Below are 23,249 nucleotides of genomic sequence, written 5' to 3' on the forward strand. Positions count from 1 at the left end.
ATCATGCTTTATGTTCTTCTACATAATTAATTACATCATTACACTAATTAATTAAATTACAGTAAGAGAGCGTGAGGATCGTCAGCTAAATGTGCTTAAAGCTGCACTAATTAATACTTTTATATCAATACCTGAACAAAAGACTGTGTTCAATGTAAAAGATGTCGCTCATAGTGACAATCCCACGGGATGTTATTCCCCAACTCTGCCGTTCCCCTCAGCTTTACACAGATTTGTTTTCCAGCATTTTTCAGCCCATTGTTGTTGTTGTTTTCTGCTCCACGACTTTACTGTTTTTATTAAGTCTTGCTTTCATCAAGCTTTTTCCAGGCAGCTCGTCAGTCAAAAAGCTGCAGTAAACCCTCTGTGCATTACCTGCCCAGCACCAAACAGCAGATGGACACAGTTAGCGGCTAGCTGGTGAACACCGTCAGTACGGTTACATGCAAAGTTAAGTCGAGCTATTTAATTGGATCACTGTCCTTGTCCTAGTATACAGACAAGGGAGGGGGAATCAATTGATTGACTGATGTCTGACTCCACTATGATAGGTTGCCTATAATGTCACAGACCAAACAATCGACAAGAAAAGCAAACTTAAACCAAACAAACCCTGGTCTGCTTCCACAGATAGTTTGGTTCGTTTGGAGTGGTGTGAAAATTCTGGTGCAGATCAAACAAGCGATCCCTGGTCCGTTTGAAAACTGAGGGTCTAGGTTCACCTGTAAGTGAATCCTGGTGCAGTTCGCTCGCAGTGGGAAATGCAAAAGGACTATCCAGCAAACCAAAGAGAGGAAGTGATGTAGAGCGCAGTGCATTTTGGTGTTTGGTGTTTTTGTGGTGACCAAGCCGGCTGAAGGAGATGGATTTCCGTTTTCGGTCCTGGCCACTCAATGTGCTGGGTTTCTTCTTCCTCATGCTTTTTTTCTTCCTGGTCAGTGGTCATTTCGGGCAATACCGTCCCCCCAAACGAACAGCCGCTGTAACTGCGTGACGTTGTCCAGGCGGTTTGGTCTGCTTTAAAAAGTGCAGTGTGAAAGTGAATCGAACCAGATGAAGGTGTGAATTTTTCGCCATTCCCCGCCCAATCAGACCGAATCCCCTGGACTATCCTGGTGTGAATGCGCCCTGACTGTCTATATGCAGGAGTAATTTAACTCTCAATCGCGTTATCTCGGTGTGTTAGTCAGACTTTGCGGGATTTGGCATTTTCTGATGTTTTATAGACCAAATGATTCACTGATTCATTTAGAAAATAATTGTTAGTCATAGTCCTAGAATTAGTTAATTATTATTGGGCAGATGAGAGTTCTCATTTACCAACACATATCCTGTTTCCACATTAAACTTTTTAAGTAAAAAATATTATAGATAAACAGAAAATATAGTGTTAATGATAATAATAATATACATTTTATTTAAAAAGGTGCCTTTCAAAACACCCAAGGTCACCGTACAAAGCATAAAATAAGGGCGACGGTGCAGAGGATGCAGGTAATGTTAAAGTGCATAAGCCTGTTTGTACATAATGTGATATTGCTGGTCAAACATATGAGATCTGAGCTCAGTAGAAAGCCAGATGTTTCCCATCATGTTAATTGCTGTACCTGGATCTAAAACCTGCAGTGTCATGAGGCAGTCGTTGCTGATGTCAGCGTAACATCACAGTAAGTCAGAGAGTGAACGACGATGAGCTTACATCCCATTCAGACGGTTAAGAGTCATTTTCATAGTGCTTTAAAATCTCCTTTTAAATAAATAAGGCAGTTGGTGGTTGGTGGCTTCAGATGAACCATGAGAAGCTTACAATAACAAAGCTGCTGTAAAGGCGATGTCTAAATTTGGTTAACCACATAGGATGGGCGGCTGAAAGATATTTCAATATCATAAGAAACCCAGCATTACTGTAGCTGAGGCAATGTGTCTTCACTGTCTCCCCCTCATTCTTCCCGGTGCAATCCTGTCATAAGAACAGCTGGAGACTTGCCCTCCAACAATGAGGGGGTCCAACTCTCGTAGCTGAAGAAAAAGCAATTTAGCCACAGAGCCCCCCCGAGAACTCGCACATCAAAGCAGCAGCGGTGGCGGGGCAGGGGGGGAGGCGGGGGCGAAGCCAGAGCCTGCCCGGCTTCGCCTGCGAGCAGGTGGAGGAGAGAGAAAAAATATCAGCGTTGTCCAAGAAATACAGGGAGATCTCAAAGGACAGCAGCTGCTAGTTATCACAGGATGTTTCTGGCAGTTTGACGTCTCATCCATGCTTTGGGGGAAGGGAAGATGGAGCCAACGGAGGGGACGGACAGTGGACAGGGAGGCTTTGTGACATGCATTTTAAAGCTCCTCATGTACAGGTCGACTGTGTCTGACCTGCATTTTGACCTGTCTCTTTTTTTCCCCTTTGTTATTCTGACTAAGCAATCAGAGCACACTGCAGGCCGTGCATTAAACCAGACTTTTTGGCTTTTGAATAACAAGTGATTCAACTGTATCACAGCTGAGACATGGGAAATGACTTGATAACACAAACTACTTAAGAAAGAGCTGCACTCAGAAGGAAATGTCTTCTGTTCAGAGGACATTAAAGGGCAAAAGGGTTGTGTGCAATTTGTTATGAGCAGGTCAAAAAATAAAGTACACAAATCCAAAATAACTGGAACGTTTCTTATCCTCCATGAAAATGAGTCCACGCATCAGTTGTTAATGAAAGACCTCTGCTGATATTTATCTTTGATGCTTGGATTCTGCTTTTTTACTCGAAAACAGGAAACAGATGGCGGATCTTTGTGTGAAAATAAATCAGCGTGCTATTTGTGTTTGATTAGGATTGTTTGCATTTTAGAGAGTTGGGATGAAAAGGAGCAGGTGGAGGTTGAGGATCAGGAAGTAGAAGAAGCTGAGGTGAAAAAGCGAGGCAGAGGAAGACGGACAAAAAGAAAGTAAGATGATAGAGAAGGAGGAATGATGAGGGAGTTGAAAGACGAAGCCAGCTCTTACTCTAGGGAAGGTCAGCAGGACTTGGATCTGAGTCTGCTTTTGGGCCTGTCAAATGTGTGTGTATGTGTGTGTGTGTGAGAGAAGAGAGTGTGTGTGTGCAGATATGTGTCCTGCATGTCAGTGAGCAAGTATTACAGCCATCTCTCTGGTTTAAGCATTCCCTCGGTTGCCATTATGGCCTAATAACCGTGTCAGTGTGATTAATGGCAGGAGGCAGGGCTCTGATTGCACTCTCGCTCAACTACAGTACTGATGCAACTACACTACCCACGATGCCGCTGTCTGTGCCTGTCCGCCGCAGCCATCTCGGGCGGTGGCACCCGCCGCACCGGATGTGAAGGTTATAAGTGCAATTAGCATGCGTTCGCTCTCCCGCCGGCAGCATCAAAGAGTCGATGTGATGATGATGATTGGAAGATTAGAAGTTAGGGAGGAAATCATGTGATCCCCAAGGCCACTTTAACCAGTCCGAGGTAATAAACACAGACAGATCACTGCCCAACCTTTTGTCTCCTTCATCATATCACATTTGTCTATATGAAGTTATGATGAAAGAACACTTAGAGAGCAGAAGTTCTCAATGGATGGACTGAATGAGCGATTAGAAAGTGAAAAATGAGTCAGGCAGGAGTGTTAATTTTGGCAGCTATTTCAAATTTAGTCTTGCTGTGTGTCTCAAATCACACACTTCTATTAGTACACTTCCATGTACACCGCGTTCCAAATTATTATGCAAATGATATTTTTCTCTGATTTTCCTAAATAGTCGANACAAAAAATTTAATCTTTATGACACTTAAATACAATTTGCATAATAATTTGGAACGCGGTGTAGTATACTATGTGCACTATGTACTCATTGGCGTAGTGCGCGAATCTCGACAGGGTAGTGTTGCCTCAAACGACGCAAATTTCGACCTCTTCTTCTTCCTTTAATGCCTAATGTGCAGCTGTTAGCTAGTTAGCAAACTAGCATTAGCATTTCAAATCATTACAGACTGCTAAATTAACCCAATAAACATACTGCTGGCTTATACCCCACAACAGTATAGTGGTGCTTAGTGCAAAAAACACATGTATGTCTTACATTTGTACAATGCAGTGTTCGCACTGACCTCGGCCGCCATTTCCAGTTTGAAAAGTGGTCACTCCCCTTCCGCTACGTAGCCAAGATGGCGACCATTGAGGGCGAGAAGTGTCCATAGTTCCACACTCAACTTCTTGTACTCATAGTGCACTGCATTTTCCCATACTTCTCAGTGTGAATGCACTTATGCACTCAAAATATTAAGTGTAAGTACAGAAGTATGCGATTTGAGACACAGCATTGGTCTGTTTTTGGACAAAAATGCTTATTTGTTTTCGTCACATTTTAGTCATTTTTATCCCTCATAGTTTGAGTTGACGACACCTCTAAATATTTCAGTCAAAGATCCAACTAGACAAATACACGTATCAGAAATTGGAATCAAGGTGACAGGTTCGAAGTGTTGAAATTTCATTCAGACAAGTGCAAATTTACATTCACAAAATTGCATTTCTACACAGAGTTTTTGACAGGTATAAAGGACTACAAGTGTTTATCTGAGAAAACAAGACTACAAGGTTCAAATTTAAACTCTGACTTATTGATCTCACTGTTAAAAGACAGAAAAATAATTTTATTTTAGCCTGAATTCTTTCCACATCTGCAACATGTTCGTCTGGATGGTTGAACTCATGTCCTCTGACATGAGTGAGTGACTAAAACTGACTTTCTGTCAGAGAAAACTGCGAAGAGAAAATGCTTCTGTGTGAGTGTTTCACAGGCCAGCGAAACATCCTGGTGCAGACTATTTGCTGGAGTTTGCCTGCTCGTGGGTGCTCAAATCCCACACCGTTCTAACGGCATTAGAAAATATATTCAAGCACGGCTGCTCTCAGCTTCATAGTTTAAATAATTTATCATTCTGTTCTCCCTTTGTCTCATTTTGGATATCTGATAGTCCATCATTATGACTTTCGTTCCGTCTCCTCAACGAAAACAAAACATACATTTCGTCAGAGTTTTGATTACCAAAGATCTATTTTTAGCTCGTCAAACAAAACAACATAGTTTACGTAAATTAAATAAATTAGACAGCATATTTCAAACTTTGTTTCAGGTTATCCTTTCCTTGTAAATTCCCAAAGTTAAAGAGGGATCACGTGAACAGTCTATCCACTATAACACTAGTTAGTTTAAATGTTGCAGAAGGGAAATTCTCATACTTTTGCAAGATAATATCTAATTCAGTGTGTCTTTATTATTGTGAGAGATGAGGTAACAAAGGTTATATAAGTTTTATTTATTGCAGAATTTGTGAAAACAGTTTTTTATGCACTGTTCAATTTTGAGATGTTTGGCTGTTTTGCGTCTGTGACATGTCTCCTGTCAGACTAGTGGAAATAAAACATCCAAAATATACATTTAGGTGTTTGTTTTAGTCACATTTTTGTTCTTGAAATTTATGCAAAGAGAGATATTTAATTAGATAATGCCTCATCTGCATATTTAAAAATACCTGTCTTAATGTAAGTGATTTGGGAAGTTTCACAGTGATATAAATTAGTAAAAGAAAAAAATAACTCTATTCACCTGTAGTGTTTTTTTTTTTTTCGGTCTAAAAATGTTGGAATTTTATAAAACACATCTTCGAAAGCTGCTGTTTTCTCTTTCTCTTTTCTCTCATATACTCTGAGTCAGAAATCTCCACTTCAGCAGCACCTATATACACCAAAGTTATTATTTCTGCCAATATTCTGAAGGTTTCTACAGAGGGGTTTGTTCACATATTCATATCCTGATTTATAGATTGTAATAAATATAAATAATTGTCTTGATTTAAGTAATCAACTGGGGAAGTTTCATAGTTTCATAGTTAAAAGTTTTACTCTATTTAACTGTAGTGTCTCCCCTTAATACATGAATTTGTCTTTGTGGGGTTTTTATCAGCCGTTATGGACATGCAACAAGTGCAGGTCTGCTTCAATAATGTTTTATCTCCTCTCTTTTCGTCTTCTATTTTTCAATTTACAGATACATGCCACCTGAGCTAATTGTAAAAAGACTGTTTCCCTTTTGTGCTGCCCTCTATTTGGGTTTAGGCTAAACAATAATTAAAGGCAAAAGTAAATTGCAGCTCTGGTTTTCTGAATGAAAGCCTGTACTTTCCAGGACACAACACACAGAAGGGTGAAGACCATACTGCTTCCTGTATTGATGCTAACATTTGCAACGGACAAAAATAGGGAGTTGATGAGTCATGCAGTGGAAATCAGAGGCATTTTTTATTATGGAGATTAAAAATGGGCATAAAAACAAGTTTATTGCAGTGAAACAACTTTCACCAATGCTCCTGTTGAGTAGAGCCTATAGAGTTTTTAAAATAAATGATGTAGCCACCATGATGTCACCCATTTGTTTGTGGACTCCCGCTTTGAAGTCTTGGGTTTGGCACTTGGGGCATTGCCATCTTGGATTTTGGAGCTATGGTTAACTGCGATAATTCTAATACCAATTTTCTATGACAAAAAAACAGGCTTAAAAATCATTAAGACAAAATTTAGTTAGACTCCTTAGAGGGTCTTTAATACAACCAAATTCTGAATAAAACTTTATTAGGTGACCAAAACATTATGATTAACTTTAATGAGCTGGAAATACACTGAAGTAGTGACAGCTATGGTGACAATGAGGCCCTATACATATGACCTGACCAACATTGTCAAAAAACCCATGAGTAATTAACGATATTTTTTGTGTTTTTGTCGTTGTTTTTTATCAGCAGCCATTTCCAGCATGCAGGTTCCCCCTCTCGGCCCTATTGGAATGACTAACATGTCAGGATTTTTGTCTGACATTGCCTAAGGCATCCTCTGTTATGCTATGATTGTTGATGCTCCTGATCCTGAAAGCCTTTCTCCTGCTCTACAACCTTTGCACGTCAGACTGGCTGTAAAAGATATGATAGGTCTGACGTCTCTCTGGGCCAAGTCGTGACAGGACCACTTAATTTGACATAGTGACCATCTTAAAAAACATAAATGCTGTGCAGCCTGATCCCTGTTTAAGTGTTCGGTGGAAGAAAAAGATTATGGCTGACATAAAGTGGGATTATTTTAGAATCTTTACTGGTTTTAATAGTGGAACTTGTATTTATGATGGTTTTCCAGGATGTGGACAGATTATTGTGTCAGGTTGAAATAAAATGTGTTGTATTAGCGCTGAATAGGCATCTACTGACAGACAGACAAGCTAACCAAGTCACTTTTGCAGTACGTGTTTTGTTTTTCACTTTAAATTGAGCTTCCCACTGCTATGAAGGCCACAGACAAAGGCAAAGCTCCCTCTTCATCCACCCCCCCTCCCTCCATTGTGGTGCTCCTCTCATGGCCAGGGGATCTCTGCTGTGCTGCAAGGATGAGAGAGCCAGCAGTGACTCTGTGAACCTCAGTCCAAAATGAAAGCCCAATCTGACACCCAGCGCTGCAGCTTTGAACACACCAGATCTGAGGCAGCGCTACAAAACTGATGGAAGCCCTGTGAAAGCAGGAAGCAGCGAGAAGCAAAGACAGACCAAATACAGACAAATAGCCAGAGAGGATCACACAGATATTCTGGGTAACAACCTTGAGCCTGTCAACTCTGGCTCTCAGGCTCTTCTTCCGTGTTTAAAAATAAAAAAAATAGAGGCAGACGTTCTTTAGCCGGTGAAAACTAACATGACATATCTATCCTAGGCTGAGGTGTTACAGGTGAAAGAGTTGGATCTTGTTATTTTTTTTTACTTCAGGTCACTCAGCGCTCTCTGGCAGGTGGAAATGCTGAAATGGCTGCTATTTGTGAAGTGTGTGTAGGTATTGCAATCGCTGTTTAGAAGAAGGGTCGTTTGCTGGCAAGGTCGTTGTGTTTTATTTGCACTAAACTTTCAAACGGCTCTTTATCTGTTCAAGTCACTACAGTAAGCTGTCTTTGAGAGTCTGCCAATAATAATTGAACTATAAAATGAGCAGTCGTTAGCAATAAAAAGTACATATAGTCCTCTGATGTTTCCTTATCTTCTGTCCTCCCCCCTCCAGGGTCCTTCATGATGGTCAATTCCTCGCAGCATTTCGGGGGCCAGCGAGCTCAGCTGCTCCTGCTCCCACTCAGCGAGAACGACACCCACTGCATCCAGTTCAGCTACTTCCTGTACAGCCGCGACGGCCACAGCCCCGGGGACCTGCACGTCTACATCCGGGTCAACGCGGGCCCCAAGGGCAGCGCTGTGTGGAATATCTCAGGCTCCCAGGGACGCCAGTGGCACCAGGTGGAGCTTGCCGTCAGCACTTTCTGGCCCAGTGAATACCAGGTGAGAGATAAGACTTATACAAAAGGATAGTATTGGCCTGCAGAGATTAACCCCACCAAGATGGAAGTTTTCATATATATAATCAGTCAAATGTGATGGAAATATACAGTAGCTGCGAACCTATTTTCTCAATCAGCAAAGGTTCAGACAGTTTGGGTTCTCTCTGTGTTTGTGCCCGTCTTCTGATGTCACATACTCTCATGCACGCATCACAATTCAGCATAATTTGAACCGAAATGCGGTGACAGTTCATTGGCTGTTTGCGTACGTTGCCAGACCACTATCGATCACATCTAATCAAACTACAGCCATGCAGTCCTGATGAAGCAAATGATCTGAGTTTGTAGTGTCAAACTCTCAGTGGGTGCGTTTACATGGATATCTATAACCCGTTCATGAGGCTTATCCAGGTTCTGATCATATTCAGGATATAGTGTTTACATGAGCGCAGAGAAATCGGGTTAGCAGCCTACCCTACATTCACTACCTCCTGACAACTTAAAGGTCCAGTGCCTGAGTCTTCAACAGGGGTGCTACGACCTCTAGGGGTCCTCAGAGTTACTGCAGGGGGGCTGCCAAATTATTGTTTGATAATTTAACGTTTTCATTTTATTTTAGGTTGGGTTTGTTTCCTCCTGTCTGAAAATACACTTTAACATTAATTCAACATATTATTAGCAAAAATACACTGTATTATAATTTGAAAATAATTCTAATAGGAACTTTTACCAGTGAATCCTTGTGCAATGATGCGAGCTAGCTAACGCTAAGTATGCAGCCCTTATCCCTAATGGCGTGGTGAACTAGTTAGCTGACATTAACATATTATTGACACATATTGGCCAGTTGGTTGTGCTATTATTCCAAGTGTAAGGACATTTTTGTGAGCCACAATGGATCGTTTTGGAACAATTCGAACAAGAGACTCTGACACACCCTCCAACTCCGATACCACTGAAGAAGGTGCAGAGGGAAAGAACAAAGAGAAAGAGAGAATTATTTCAAGTGCAATTCAGTTTTATACAATATATGTAGTGGTCCCAGTGGCCTGAAAAACACTGGAGACCTTTTGTTTAGTTACATTTAGCTGTGAAGCCGCAGAACTGAAACTTCCCCTGTGTGCCAAGCACGTAGGAGAACAACATGAAAACACAAAATTGCAAATCTAGTGGCAGTGTTTGTCCGTTTTGGGCTACTGTAGAACAACATGGCAGACTCCATTGAAGAGGATCCGCTGCGCGTGTAGATCTAAACGTCCCATTCAAACAAAAACACAACAATTCTTTGTTTCAGGTGATCATATACTAATCAAGACATAGTTATGAACCTTTAACTTAATATCTTTTCTCCTCCGATCGCAAACAGTTGTCTGCTCTGAACACATCCACCTTTGTACTAAGCTAAGGTTCATCCCGGAAACAGCTACACTGCTCTCATAAAACTGTCCTTCAAACTGTAGCCAGCTTGTCACTTCCACTCTCACTGCATAGGACAGGCAAACAGTGGTGAAGATACGCAGCCTCTTTCATTACAGAAAGACAAAACTCGCTGCCGCTAGCACTGTTTGTGTTTCAGAATCAGAATCAGCTTTATTGGCCAAGTACGTGTGCACATACAAGGAATTGGACTTCGGTAAACTTTGCTCTCAGTGTACCAGTGTTGACATTAAGTCCTCAAAATTAGACAAAGAAAGTGGAAGTAGAACTAAACTAAATTCAAAATTAAATTCAATAATAATCACAAGCCCTAAATACACATCAAATATACAAGTCTGTGAGGTAAATAGTGCAATTGTATGTTGTCAAACATTGAGAAATAAAGCAAAGATGCAAGTGTTGTTTGTCCTGCCACTCTTTCTGTTAGGAGTTCATCAGAGCAACAGCCTGGGGGAAGAAACTGTCTTTGTGCAGGTAGATTTGGCGAACAGTGCTCTGTAGCGCCTACCGGAGGGGAGGAGTTTAAACAGTTTGTGTCCGGGGTGTGAGGGCGTTTCCTGACCCTTGACCGGTACAGGTCCTGGATAGAGGGAAGATCAGTCCCAACAATCTTCTCTGCAGACCTGATTGTCCGCTGCAGTCTGTTCCTGTCCAGTTTGGAGGCAGATCCAAACCAGACGGTGGTGGACGTGCAGAGAACAGACTGGATTATGGCGGTGTAGAAAGTGATCAGCAGTTCCTGAGGCAGGTTGAGCTTCCTGAGCTGTTGGGCCTGTTTGCGGACATAATGTTACATAATTTGGCTGAAGCTGCACCTGCGCAGGTAGTCAACCCAACTTAACCGGGATAACCCAGTATTTCTGTTTCTTTCGCATGTAGCTTATTCAGGTTTCTCATAGATAGAATAATCCTGGTTTCTGATAATGGGATATGATGTTTACGTACTCAAACACATAAACAGGATACTTCAGAAACCCACTCATAAATGGGTTATTTATGTTTACATAAACACACACACTGTATTTTACTCACATTCTGATTGTTGCTCATTTAGTTTTAAATGTTTCTCTGTAACATGAAATATTAAACCTTTGAAACCAGAGGCTTTAAGATCAGTTGATTTCTGCAGTAAGCAGTACTCCGCACTGGCCTCATTCCAGCTGTTGCATTCGTGTACCATTTTGTCAGAAATGAAACCTGGTAGGTAATTGCAGTTTTGAAAATTGGATCCAAAACAAACAGAGTAGAAACCCACACAAACCCACCAGATTCTGTCCGCAGTCCAAAAATGTTAAACTGTATCTCCACAAAACAAACACCGTCAAATGCTCCTATTATTTCCAATTTATTTTCATTACATGGAGGAGGAAGAACATTCGTAGCTCAAAGCCAGTTTGATCCCACAATTTTGTTCTTGTTTTATGTAATAAATGTAAATTTGACATTAACAGCAGCGCTGTCACTTGTAGTAAAAGGAACACACCACAGATTTTGCCAGTGAAGATCAGTTTACTCTGCTAATGTGACATCATCAGAGTTGTCGTGGTCTGGATTGGAAGTTTTAACAGGAAGCCTTAGTGAAGAACTCTGGGTGTGAAGCTTTAAAGACGAAGGAGGCAGGAAGGATGTAAGGGGAAATGCTATAGAGGTGAATTATGGGAAATTTCTGATCCTGTGATTTCACCTGGGATTAAACGTCAGGATATCTCTGCCTCTACGGATTGTTTTTAATCTGTACCTTATAAGTCCCCAACATTATGGAAGTGTGACACTAAATTAATTGCTGTAGTAGCCCTTCAAAAATCCAGCACTGTCTGATCAGCAGTGTTGACATATTTAGTTAACTGATAGTAAGTATTAAGTTGATTAACAGAAAGCTGATTGTAATTTTGTGAACTAATTTGTCACTTTATTGATTTATCAGATAAAGTAATCACACACTGGTCACAGCTTCACAAATACATTAAATATATTTTCTCTCCCCTCTCAGATTAATTTTTTAACAATATAAAATGAATATATCCGATGCAACTCAGAGTAAATTAGACATCAGATTGGATTCTGGGAAATTGAGACGGACATTTTCTATTATATGTGATATTTGTTTTAGAATGAATGATTGATTGGTAATCAAAAATAATTAACACATGAATAAATAATGAACATAATGGTTAGTAGAAGCTTCATCAGTTGGAGTCTGCCTGTGATGTGATGAGTAACGATGCAGATGGATTGATAATATACACCATACTGTGACACTGTGGAGATGATGACAGGGAAAGTCACTGGAGCAGGTCACTGTTAGGGCGCAGCAGGAACTCATTAAGATTGTGTACTGACTCTATGAGGGGAGTCATTGTGATGAAATCATCTTGTTATGTCACTGTTTTGTAAAATTACTAAATTTTGATTTGCATGTCTGATGCCAGCATGCTCAGTGTTAGCATTTAGCTCGACGCACTGCTGTGCCAAAGTCATTTATTCCTCTTTTTTTTTGCCGGGGAAAAAAAGAAATCTTCATTATAAAGAAAATAACTGATCTGTTTTAAAGCCAATCAGCCCTTCGTTACACTACCTTTCAGTAAGCTCAAATTCAGATTCAAATTTCTCCTTTAAACAACTTGTAGTTTCTGTGTTTAGTCTGCATCGTTTTTATCTTCGTCTCAATTTAGTTCTATGAATAACCACGTTAATGACGTCAGGAGACGGCTTTAAGGCTCATTTATGCTCAACGTTAAATACGGATCCGGATACGGACGGAGCCTTCTGTTCGTGCTCCGCGTTCATTTCGTCCGTATTTCTGCGCGTTTCCATAAAGCTTACGGATACGGGCCAAACGGAGCAGTACCACCGGGAACCGTGGGGGCAGTGTTGCTGTCACTACCTGATACGTAGCTCTAGTGAGACACGAAGAAGAAATAACAATTCAATTTCTTTCATCGGCAGTACTAGAGAAAAGAATTCTCCGTCCTCCAGTCGCGATGTATTTAACGGCCTCATCGACCACCGCCTCCTACAACACTGCCTCTGTTTTTGTCTTTTATGCAAGAGGATGCATTATCAATATCTCGTCCACAGTCGCCATGTTTGTTTTTGAGTTTGTTGTTGTCATAAACTTTTGACTCTGGGCTGCCTTCTGGTGGATATATTGGCTAACATCCATGCCAACGTAAAGGGCGCATGGAAGTATGTGGGCAGTGACGGTAACATCGTTTGAAACGGACGTATACATTTTCGTACATAAAGGGAGCATAAATGAGCCTTTACACGTTGAGTCGGCTCGGTAACAACGCCAACAATGAATGAATGAATGTGTTGCTCTGCCGTCCTCATTTATTTTCTTTACAACAAAAGCTCTACTTCCTTTTCATTTGTCACATATGAACGGTAGCCGCATAGGACCAATATAAAGATCTGCAAATGTCAAAATATACAAGAACGAAGTAACCTCACATATTTAACGTCCTCTTCAACATTCTCTCTGTATCGTAGCAAGTCATATCTATCTAACAATGAAATTAACTTACCACTGAAAAATGGTGCTTACACAACTGTATAGTTTCTTGACAAAAACTTCATTTTACAAGACTGCATTTGAACGTGTCATGATAACAGTATAATATACCTTCCCCCAGTCCTCATTTTACTGAATGGAGCTTAAACACAACATAAATAAACTCAATGCAACCTCCGTTAGCTGTTATTTCCGCCCATCGGCTGCTAACGGCTAATGTTAGCTAGCTCTAAAATATATTTTTTGGGCATTTTTTGCCTTTAATTGATAGGAAGGTCAAGTGTGAAAGGGGGAGAGAGAGAGAGAGGGAATGACATGCAGCAAAGGGCCACAGGCTGGAGTCGAACCCGGGCCACATGCGGCAACAGCCTTGTACATGGGGCGCCTGCTCTACCACTAAGCCACCAACGCCCCATGTTAGCTAGCTCTAACAGCTAATGTTAGCTAGCTCTCGTTCTGCCAATTTCAACATGTATTTGTTCTTCACTACATAACATTTGACACATTGAGAACGAGTCCTTTTGTGTAGGGGCGATTTCCGTACACTGCCTCCTTCATAAAGAAACAAGAGTGTCACTTAGCAGGGCACTAAACCACCAGCTGCTCCATTGAGCCTCTCAGTGGCCACCCAACACTGAACTGTTGCTACTGACAGCCTCAGCAGCTTTATTATCATCATCCTATCACTCAAACCACATGCAAGAATTAGCTAATTGCAGCTGTGTCATATATCACCGTGGCTCAATAGGTTTATAATTACAGTGGGCGTGTGTTTGCTTTGTATCTTTATTTATTGGTCAATTTACCTGTGTGCTGCAGTGTAATCAATAGCTCCGTTTGATGCCTGTATTGTCGATGCTGCATTATTAGCGCTGTTGTGTAGCTTGTAAGATTCTGATGACTGGATGCAGCCCTGCCTCACCTCATTACGGCCGATAATTTATTCCCTAATGCTCTCTTTCTTCCCTCCAAGCTTGCCGCCTCCTACAGCTCCCCCGCCACACCCCAAAACAGACATTAATGAGAAGGCAACGGCTGGTGTAAGGGATTGTGGGAGCGTGGGTCCGCCGAACAGTCAATTGACCTCAATTCCATGTGACCCTCAGTGCGGGGGAGTGGGCCGGGTGTTTGCTTCCATAACCTTGGCGCACTCTGGGCCCCATCTCAATAAATCAAGAGGCAGTTAATGAGATTAGAGGGCTGCACAGATCAATGAGGACAGCCTGCGCTTTACCATCCTCAGCTCTCCTGTCCTGAGCGACTCTCACAAACAGCCAAACTGATTTAAAGTAATGATTTTCTTCCCTTCTGTATGGACACTAGAAGTTTGTCTGCCACACACCGCAGCAGAGGAGGAGGTGGAGGCAGGGGGCGGGGTGCTCTCGGAGGGGGAAGCTGAGGTGTACAATCAGACAAGTCGGCCCAGGCGGGGAATTTGCTTAGCGCTGCAGTGTTTACCATTTGGACAGGCGTGCATAAGCAATGTAATCTACTACTCTGGTGATGTATGTCCAAGCTGCCTGAGTGATGAGAAGGCGCTGTTCTCTAAAGTCCTCCCGCCAGGCATGTAGACACAGGACAGATTGCTTTATTTGTCCTATAAACCTGGCTGATCGGCAGCACATAATGAAGCAGGTAAAGCTGTGCAGATGAGCGAAGAGGCTTAAACATAGGCCTGAAGGAACAAAGTGTGTCTATCTGTTGTCTGAAGAGGGACAGGAGTGGGCTTGGAGTGAGGCTCTGTGCCTCTTTTTAGTGTTCCCCTCCTTTTATTCGCCCCGGGAACACTCTCCCTGTCCTCACCAGCTCCCACTGCTGCGACTCAAAGCTCAGCACAGGCCCCACAGGGCTCCACTCATCCATCGATAAAGATCACTGTCCAGCACTGCTAGCGAACAGATCAGCCCCTGCAGGCCACAGAGGAGCAGATCCACACAGGGAGAGGACTACCACTTTAGAGGGGAGGTGAAAGTGAGTGCTGGTGGAGGGGTGGTTGAGATTAAATTGAAAAAAATATATATATCTCGCAATCAGTGAGCATCAGCACCCCTCAGGAAAGACAGACTGCCACAGAGATATGTTGGACTGGGATCAGCGTTTGCGTTGTGTTTTCACTGATATGAGATTTCAAAATTCAATGCCAATATTTCTGAGTTTCAAATGGACATTGTTGGTGGCGTAATTGTTCTATAAATGAGGGCATTTGTGAGCAGATGTAGATCAGTTTAGAAACACTAAAGCCCTTCTCCCACTGTACAAAACCCCCGCTAACATCGTCTGCCATCTAGCTCTTGTATTTTTAGGAAATGCTATAATCAGCAATCATTCCCTGGACAATTACTGTGCAGTAGTTGCTGGTATTTTTCATCTCCAGCTTTGATTGACCCGGGTGAACATGCTAATTTTCGCCCCTTTTCTGTTGTGAAGCAAAAACGTGCTGCCACAACATTCTGTCCATCTCCATCCAAGCAGAAATATGAAAAATAGTCGCCACCAAGTTTGAAAGAGACACGTCTAAAAATATAGTTATCACTGTACATATTCACTGGCCTCCATGCTGCTTTTTACTACTAACCATGTTTTCCCAGGCACGTTCGTGACCCTAAACATGACAGTACAAAATAAAGAACAGAGAGACATACTCAATTACTAAAGAGCTGTGAACATGGATTTGACCTATTGTCATTAAAAAAGGAGTCTGTCACCCATGTTTAGTGCAATGGTTCCCAACTGGTCCAGCCACAGTGTCCAGATTTCTCCTTAGTCATTAGTTCAAGGCCCACACAGTTTAATACATTCAACACCATACCTACCTTTGACCATGTGTTTGAGCTAATTTGCTGTCTCTGTCAAGTAGCTGTCTGTTAGTTACTCACTCACTTTACAGTTGGAAACAGCACTTCAAAATAAAAGCTCTTTGCTGGAAATTCACTGTACTTTTTACAAACTTGACCCACCAGTTGGGAACCACTGTTTTAGTAAGTTTTCACGTGTTAGAAGAACTTGCATATAAATGCTAATTGTGGTAGAAAAGGGTATAAAATTTGTCATTAGTGTTAGAACTGCCTGGACTAGCAAACGTGTAAGGAAATACAAAAAAAAAAGTATATTTTCTGAATGGTCAACTTAGACATTAAAATCATTTAGCATTGCACTTTCATAAATTTTGGCAACTCCTAAGTGACTAATTAAAAAATAAAGGCTAAAGCAGTTGCAGCAGAGGCTGATATATACTGATTCAAACACCCCAGAATGCAGGATCCTACAATACATTTCCCATAATGCAACCAATATCACAGTCTCTGTAGAAGAGTGGTAGCACCGATACCATGGATGTATAAAAAGAACTGGATACAGTGTGGGAGGTGGGGTCCAGGTCATTCTTATGAAAGTTGCTCAGTGGCGCAAGAAGCCAGAAAAGTTAGCTAAGCCATAGAGCGCAGGGCCGAGGCGCACTATCAACTTTAGCAAGCCGAGCAGCAAACTTCTGGCTTAGCCCTACATCCTCTTGAATGAAGAGAAAATGTTTTAATCATGTGGCTCTTCTAGACTTTGGAAAAGTTATCAGACTGCATGGATCAAATCCTGATAGTATAAGAAGCCATTTCACGTGTGACGTTCAAAATAATGTATATGCACTGATTGACAGACGTCTGTTTCCCAGTGTAAGCCAATGGTAAAAAATCTTTCTCCACCCAGTGGCATCACAAACCCAGACGCTGTAATTCAACAGCTTGTCCAGTATGTTAAAATGACTTCAAAGCCTGGTGCTGATCCCTGGGGCTTGACTGATACCTATAAGGCCAGTTAAACTTGTACTGGGTGACGATCTGATTTGATCAGCATGTCATCTGATTGAGTTCATGACCCCGGGTCAGACACTGCTTGACTTTGGTGAGCAGACATTTCAGTTGGAGATCGGACTTCAGATTGCGATGGCATTGAAGGACAGAGGAGAACATTGATCAGACTGGTTCGCTCTCTCACTGTCAGCCTGGGTTTGTGAAGTACAGTAGGCGTTAAAGAGGTGCTCTTTTAGAAACACTGGCTTCTTTCCTTTGGATTTATTTTTTGACTTCTCCTGGGTTCACTCCTTGACCGCTTTGTCCTCCTTATCTCACCATCTTAATTCCCAGTGCATCTCACTATTTGGTTCCCTTCTCTCTTATCTTTCCTCTCTCCCTCTCTCTTTTGCCTACCTATTTCAGCGATTTTTTTTTACACTAACCCATCACCTTCTTTTACCCAGGCAGTTTAAAAACCCTCCAGTGAAATTCAAGTTTTTAACCTTGTTAACACGGCCATATGGTGTTTTTTTTACATGCTTCAAGGTATACCGTGATAGAAGAAAGCAGTCAGTGCCACGGCTGAGCATTACTGCCTTGAAACTGCAGTGTATCAGTCACGACAATTACATTATCAACTTATACAATATATTGGCATGACCTCAAACATTTTGCTGACCTCAATATTGCCAGTTGTGTTTGGGCGACATGTGTTTGTTGACATAAGAATGCCATCGCCATTTTAGTCAGCATGACGTCAGAATAAACAGCAGAGTTTGTAACAATTCTCCCTTTTCTTTTCTTCTCTTCACCCCACCTACATGTGCAAGTCCAAAGAAATATTAAACATTTCAAAGACGACACAGTGTAGCTTACTGGTAGCCTGCAGCTGCACTTAGGAGAGGCACAGTCCTGACAGGGGTTAGCTTTTCAACCGTTGAGAACGAGCCAAAAAGTCCCTCCATCAAGTTCACCCTCCACTCCCTGCTCCATCCATTAAACCAGCTGGACTGACTGTGTCACTGTTCATACTGTGGAGAGTTTTATTAGTAAACTGTAACTATAAAATGAAAGGATGTTTTGCTGCCTCTCACAGCAGCTGGAGTCTGAGAAAAAATAACTTCATTCACTGGGCCGACTGCTGGCAACTTTTAAGGTGGAACGTTAACTTGCTATGTTACTCAATGTGTGAGTCGACGACGTGTATCCATCAACACACCTTAAATTTCAATTTCTTAACCCCTGAGCTTGCCTGAAAAGGACTAAATGCACAAAGCTGCTATTTTTAAATATCCCATGGAGAGAGACTCTCACTGCAGCCTGTTCTGTTTTGTTCTGAAAATGTTGGTGATTTGTGGACGATAAACGAGGTGCAGACTGATAAAGGAGGATGTAGGGTCTAGGTACCGTGTTTGAAGGGTTACTTTTGGTTCCAGAGGTGCCGTACTGAAAGTGTTTGGTGGAAACGGGGCTTAAAACTAAATGTTTTTGGGCTCATCCTATAAAGGGAGCCTGATGAGTTTTTTTTAAAAAGAGATGATAAAAAAAAAATCATGTTTAAGGAGACTGGTTCCTTCAGTAGAATATGTCACTTGCTAAATATCCTCCTATAGAAAGCCTGCCTGCATGGGCCTGCATGCCTTTCACACTAAGGAGGAGTGTGACAAAAAAACCTGTGTGTTATTGAGTTGTGAAAATCCCCCCTCCAGCCTGCTGTGTTTAACCTCTGCCATTCACACACCTGCAGGTCTGCTCCATGCTAAAATTAACCTGAATCCACCCAAAGGTTTTAGACATGATTTTTGCATGATTAAAACATGACCGCCAAAATGTCCCCGATGGCTTGCTGTTCTACTGTTGGTGAATGTGCAACATTCACACAGAGACACACACTCTCACAGAAAAAAAAAAAAAAGTTGAGCATATGCCATCTTGTCTTCTTACAACACACTGCAGCGGATCTGCTGTACACCTCATTTTATTTCTTCAGCCTGCAGAGAGAAGATGGCAGGCGCAATTAAACACAATATATTTCAATGTTGTACTGCCACATTGCCAATACGGATCAATAGTGTTGGCCTCATTCTAGCTTCAGAAATCAATTAACAGAACATTGTTGCAATTTTTGTTCACCACATTCCTCAAACGATTGCATGTAAGTAGTTAAATTAATCAAAGTCCTCTCTGAGATGGATGGCGTCCACATATCAACTGAGAGCTTTATCATTAATGCACACTCATAAATAATTTGTGCAGTGCTGTAATAAAAACTAAAAGCTCAAAATATTAATTACTGTGCAAATCTTGTTTTTAATGCAATCCCTTTTACTGCCACCACTAATTTTATGTATTCACTGTGAGGCCTCCTGGGATGCAGTATGGATTTGTTACTCTACACTATCAATTCACCGGCATTGAATTTTATGAGCCAAACACGGCGCTATGGGAGCCGAATATTAAAATGCTTGCATGCCTTTTACATCAAATGTGACCGTCCAGCTGCTTCCGTCTCCTCAACTGTCTACACTTGTTCTTGTGCCAGAACCTTCTTCCCGATTTGGATTTGTCTCTTGTGTCATTTTCTTTGGTCGCTGCGCTGACACGACGCTCCATCTTGGGAGATGGCACCCTTCTGCTTGCACTGAACCAAACCTTGATTCACACCTCACAGACTGTGTCTTTGTAGTGTTACAGGCCTCTTTTATGTTCCCCATTCTTGTCACAACTAAAGCCTGAGAGAGGCCGAGAGAAGGCTGGAGAATGACATCACCTTAAACTGGATATTCTCAATTGGACAAATCCATCTCTTATATTGTTTTTAGAAATAGATTTTCCTCTGTGCCTACTTGTGTGAGTATTGGGAAAGGGTGAAACTTTGCTATCAAATATTAAAGACGCTATCAGGCCCCGTCATGACAAACAGTGTGGCTTAAGCTTCCACCCTCCACTTTCTATCTCCTCCTCCTATGCAAGGTGTTCCTCCGCTATCTTTTCTTGCACTGTTTTTCCTCTCTATACATCTTTTTATATCTCTGTGCTGTGGTGGCCGTGACAGCTCAACACACTGCAACATAAGAAAACACAAATGGACAAAACCAAGCAAACACATGCACAGCATTTGGAAAGAAATAAATGCTGCACAGAAATAAAACAGGGATTATTTGAGAAATGCGTAGGGCAACATATATGCAGGAACCTATGAACAAATTGAGCTGCAAACAGAAATACAGATACAAATGCAGACAACACAGCCAAATACAGATACAGTACACACCACGAATACCTCTCACATGGTAAAATGAAATACAGCAGTGCACCACAAATACACACGATACAATGACATATAAAAACGCACCACAACCACAGATGAACCCAACACAGTGAAACATAGAAACACACCACAAACACACAGCACAACAAAAAACAGAAACACACCATATGTAGGTGCAGATGTTTTCAGTTGCACCTCTGTCAGCTCAGCTAATGTTACAGACAGACAACACAGAACAAAAATATGAAATGAAAATGTACAGCTCTGAAACAAGCAATATGAAACACAAAGTAAGATTACTACAAAGAAAAGCCAAAACGTATGATCATGTATATACTAGAAGTGAAACATAAAAATGCAAAAAAAGGGCAACTACATATGATAACAAAGACGAGCTAAGATACACCCTGACACTGGCATATAGAAGACTACAGTATATACAAAAACCCTGCAACAGAGCTTTGAAACGTCCAAGAGGAACCAAAGAGTGTAACTTTAAGTCCTTCTGCAGAAGATTTTACACATAAAGAGCTGCTTACAGAAATGCTCGCTTGCCAGACTCTGTACGTTCCCTTGGCATACACAATAAAAACATGTTTTGAGAACAGAAAGCATAGCCATTTTCAATTTTTTGCTTAATGTAGACACATAAGTATGCTGGAGGTAAGCCAAGAACAGCTTTGTAAACAAGAGAATGCCAATGAAAAAGTCTAAGAAATTGTAAAGAGAGCCGGCCAACCCGAGCATTTATGCCCTTGTGTCTGTTTTGCAAGGTGCTTACTGTGATTGGTGTTGGAAGATGGTGGCAAGAAGCTTTTCAGATATGAGGAAATCAACTCACCATTCTGTAAACTCTCCTTCTGCCGACTTTTGCTAGCTGGCCAGGTCCAGTTTCCAATTGTAAATCCTTTGTATCACCAAAACTTGGCTAAATCCTGGCCGCAGCTTCAACCACGTGACTCTTTTTCTATATGCTCATCTGACAGAGGGGAGGAGGTGTGTGCTTTATGGTGAATAACGACTGGTGTGAAAGTAGGAACGTGAGGTGCTGTCCCATTCCTGCTCAGCTTGCACCACAAGGGGAATAAACATTTTGGATTAGTACTATACGCCATTCGGAGGTGGCTCCACAATGCTGATCTGACAGAGGGGAGGAGGTGTGCTTTATGGTGATTAAGGACTGGTGCGAAAGTAGGAATGTGAGGTGCTGTCCCATTCCTGCTTAGCTTGCACCACAAGGGGAATAAACAGTTTGGATAACTCCTATACGCCGTTCAGAGGTGGCTCCAAAATGCTGATCTGACAGAGGGGAGGAGTCTGCTTTATAGTGAATAAGGACTGGTGCGAAAGTAGGAACGTGAGGTGCTGTCCCATTCCTGCTCAGCTTGCACCACAAGGGGAATAAACATTTTGGATTAGTACTATACGCCATTCGGAGGTGGCTCCAAAATGCTGATCTGACAGAGGGGAGGAGTCTGCTTTATAGTGAATAAGGACTGGTGCGAAAGTAGGAATGTGAGGTGCTGTCCCATTCCTGCTCGGCTTGCACCACAAGGGGAATAAACAGTTTGGATAACTCCTATACGCCGTTCAGAGGTGGCTGTGTTCGAGGGTAGCCAACATGTGGCAATCTCTCTGAGGTCAAGATTTGTAAATGGAAGACTCAGAAAATAGCACACACATACAAAAACAATAAATACTGGGTGCTGGACGGAAGAACAAACACACAAAAAAACAAACACAAAAAAAAAAACAGGTCTGTACACCAGAAACTGCTCCTTTTGGAAATTTTAATCGTATCACTGGATGTGACGTTTCGACAGTTGTCTGATGAAGGATTAGGGTTTCCAAAAGGAACAGTTTCTGATGTGTGAAACCTGTTTTTGTATTTTCAAGATCTGTAAATAAACTATGACCTTCAGTGACACGTGAGTTGGAACCAATCAGAGTCTGAAGCGTGTTCCAGGACACCAGCGTTGACGTTACAGTTTGCCATCAATGAAATCACTCAGTCTGGATTTAATTTGTAAAACAACAGAAGAAACTGTTTTCAAAACTACAGTACAGAAACCATGAATTACTAGAACCATCCTGGACGCCACAAACACGCACTGCAGCCAGTCTGGAAACATGGACAATTATAAACCAGCAGCCCGAAATGTAAGAAGAGGCAAAAAAAAAAAACAAAACTAAATTACAATGCACACATTGAACACATTGACAAAGATGCATCACAGATACATCACAACAAACCAACTACAGTAATGCTCCACAATTACATACAACATAACCCAATTCAGAGGCCTCAGAAAATACATACAGCATAAGCAAATCCATGTCCATGCATGTTCATTGGTTTTTGTGCCATGGAAACTTTGTTTTAAAATTTAGTTCTGTTTTTATTTTCCGTGCAACTTGGAGCATCTGTCTTGCTTGTGTTGTACATATTTGCATCATCTTTCAGTGTTTGGTTGTGTTGCCTGTATTCGGCTTTTCTGGCAGTGAGTTTAGTTATGCTGTATATTTGTGTCAGTTTGGTGAAGATCTTTGCGTTATCCGATTGTGTTTTTTTTGTCTCTGTGCATGTGTCCTCTTCATCTGCAGTGCACTGAGCACTCAGGGCCATCGCACCCTCTCCTACTCCAGCTTCACTCCATTCTTCGTACATTGAGCAAATCGTCTCATTTTCATTGCCCTGCGTTGTGTGAACAAAGTTCAAGGGGATTCTACTGTAGCCATTTGCATAATAGCTTGTGTTTTTGCATGTGCGCAGCTATTGGATGCCAAGTTCCTCCGTGTCTGGCACAGTCATAGTCAAACACACTTTTCTAAAAGTGAGGGCAGATGCGGAGGAGCTTAATGATGGCTCAAAGCACGGAG

General features: G+C 41.7%; 2 protein-coding genes across 7 annotated transcripts in view; one reads left to right on the plus strand and one right to left on the minus strand.

Annotated features, from left to right (window-relative positions):
* Positions 1-23,249, minus strand: part of rpl15 (ribosomal protein L15) — a 993,591-nt gene that overhangs the window by 849,639 nt on the left and 120,703 nt on the right. The gene's annotated exons all lie outside the window — the stretch shown is intronic.
* The window catches only part of ptprua (protein tyrosine phosphatase receptor type Ua), a 275,060-nt gene that overhangs the window by 127,599 nt on the left and 124,212 nt on the right, over positions 1-23,249 (plus strand). For all 6 annotated transcript variants that reach the window (XM_050034607.1, XM_050034610.1, XM_050034608.1 and 3 more), the window contains exon 3: positions 8,092-8,363. In XM_050034607.1, coding sequence (XP_049890564.1) covers positions 8,092-8,363 — 272 coding nt within the window. The remainder of the gene's footprint in view (positions 1-8,091; positions 8,364-23,249) is intronic.

The sequence above is a fragment of the Epinephelus moara genome, chromosome 22 (genome assembly GCF_006386435.1).
Source record: "Epinephelus moara isolate mb chromosome 22, YSFRI_EMoa_1.0, whole genome shotgun sequence".
Classification (NCBI taxonomy): Eukaryota; Metazoa; Chordata; class Actinopteri; order Perciformes; family Serranidae; genus Epinephelus; species Epinephelus moara.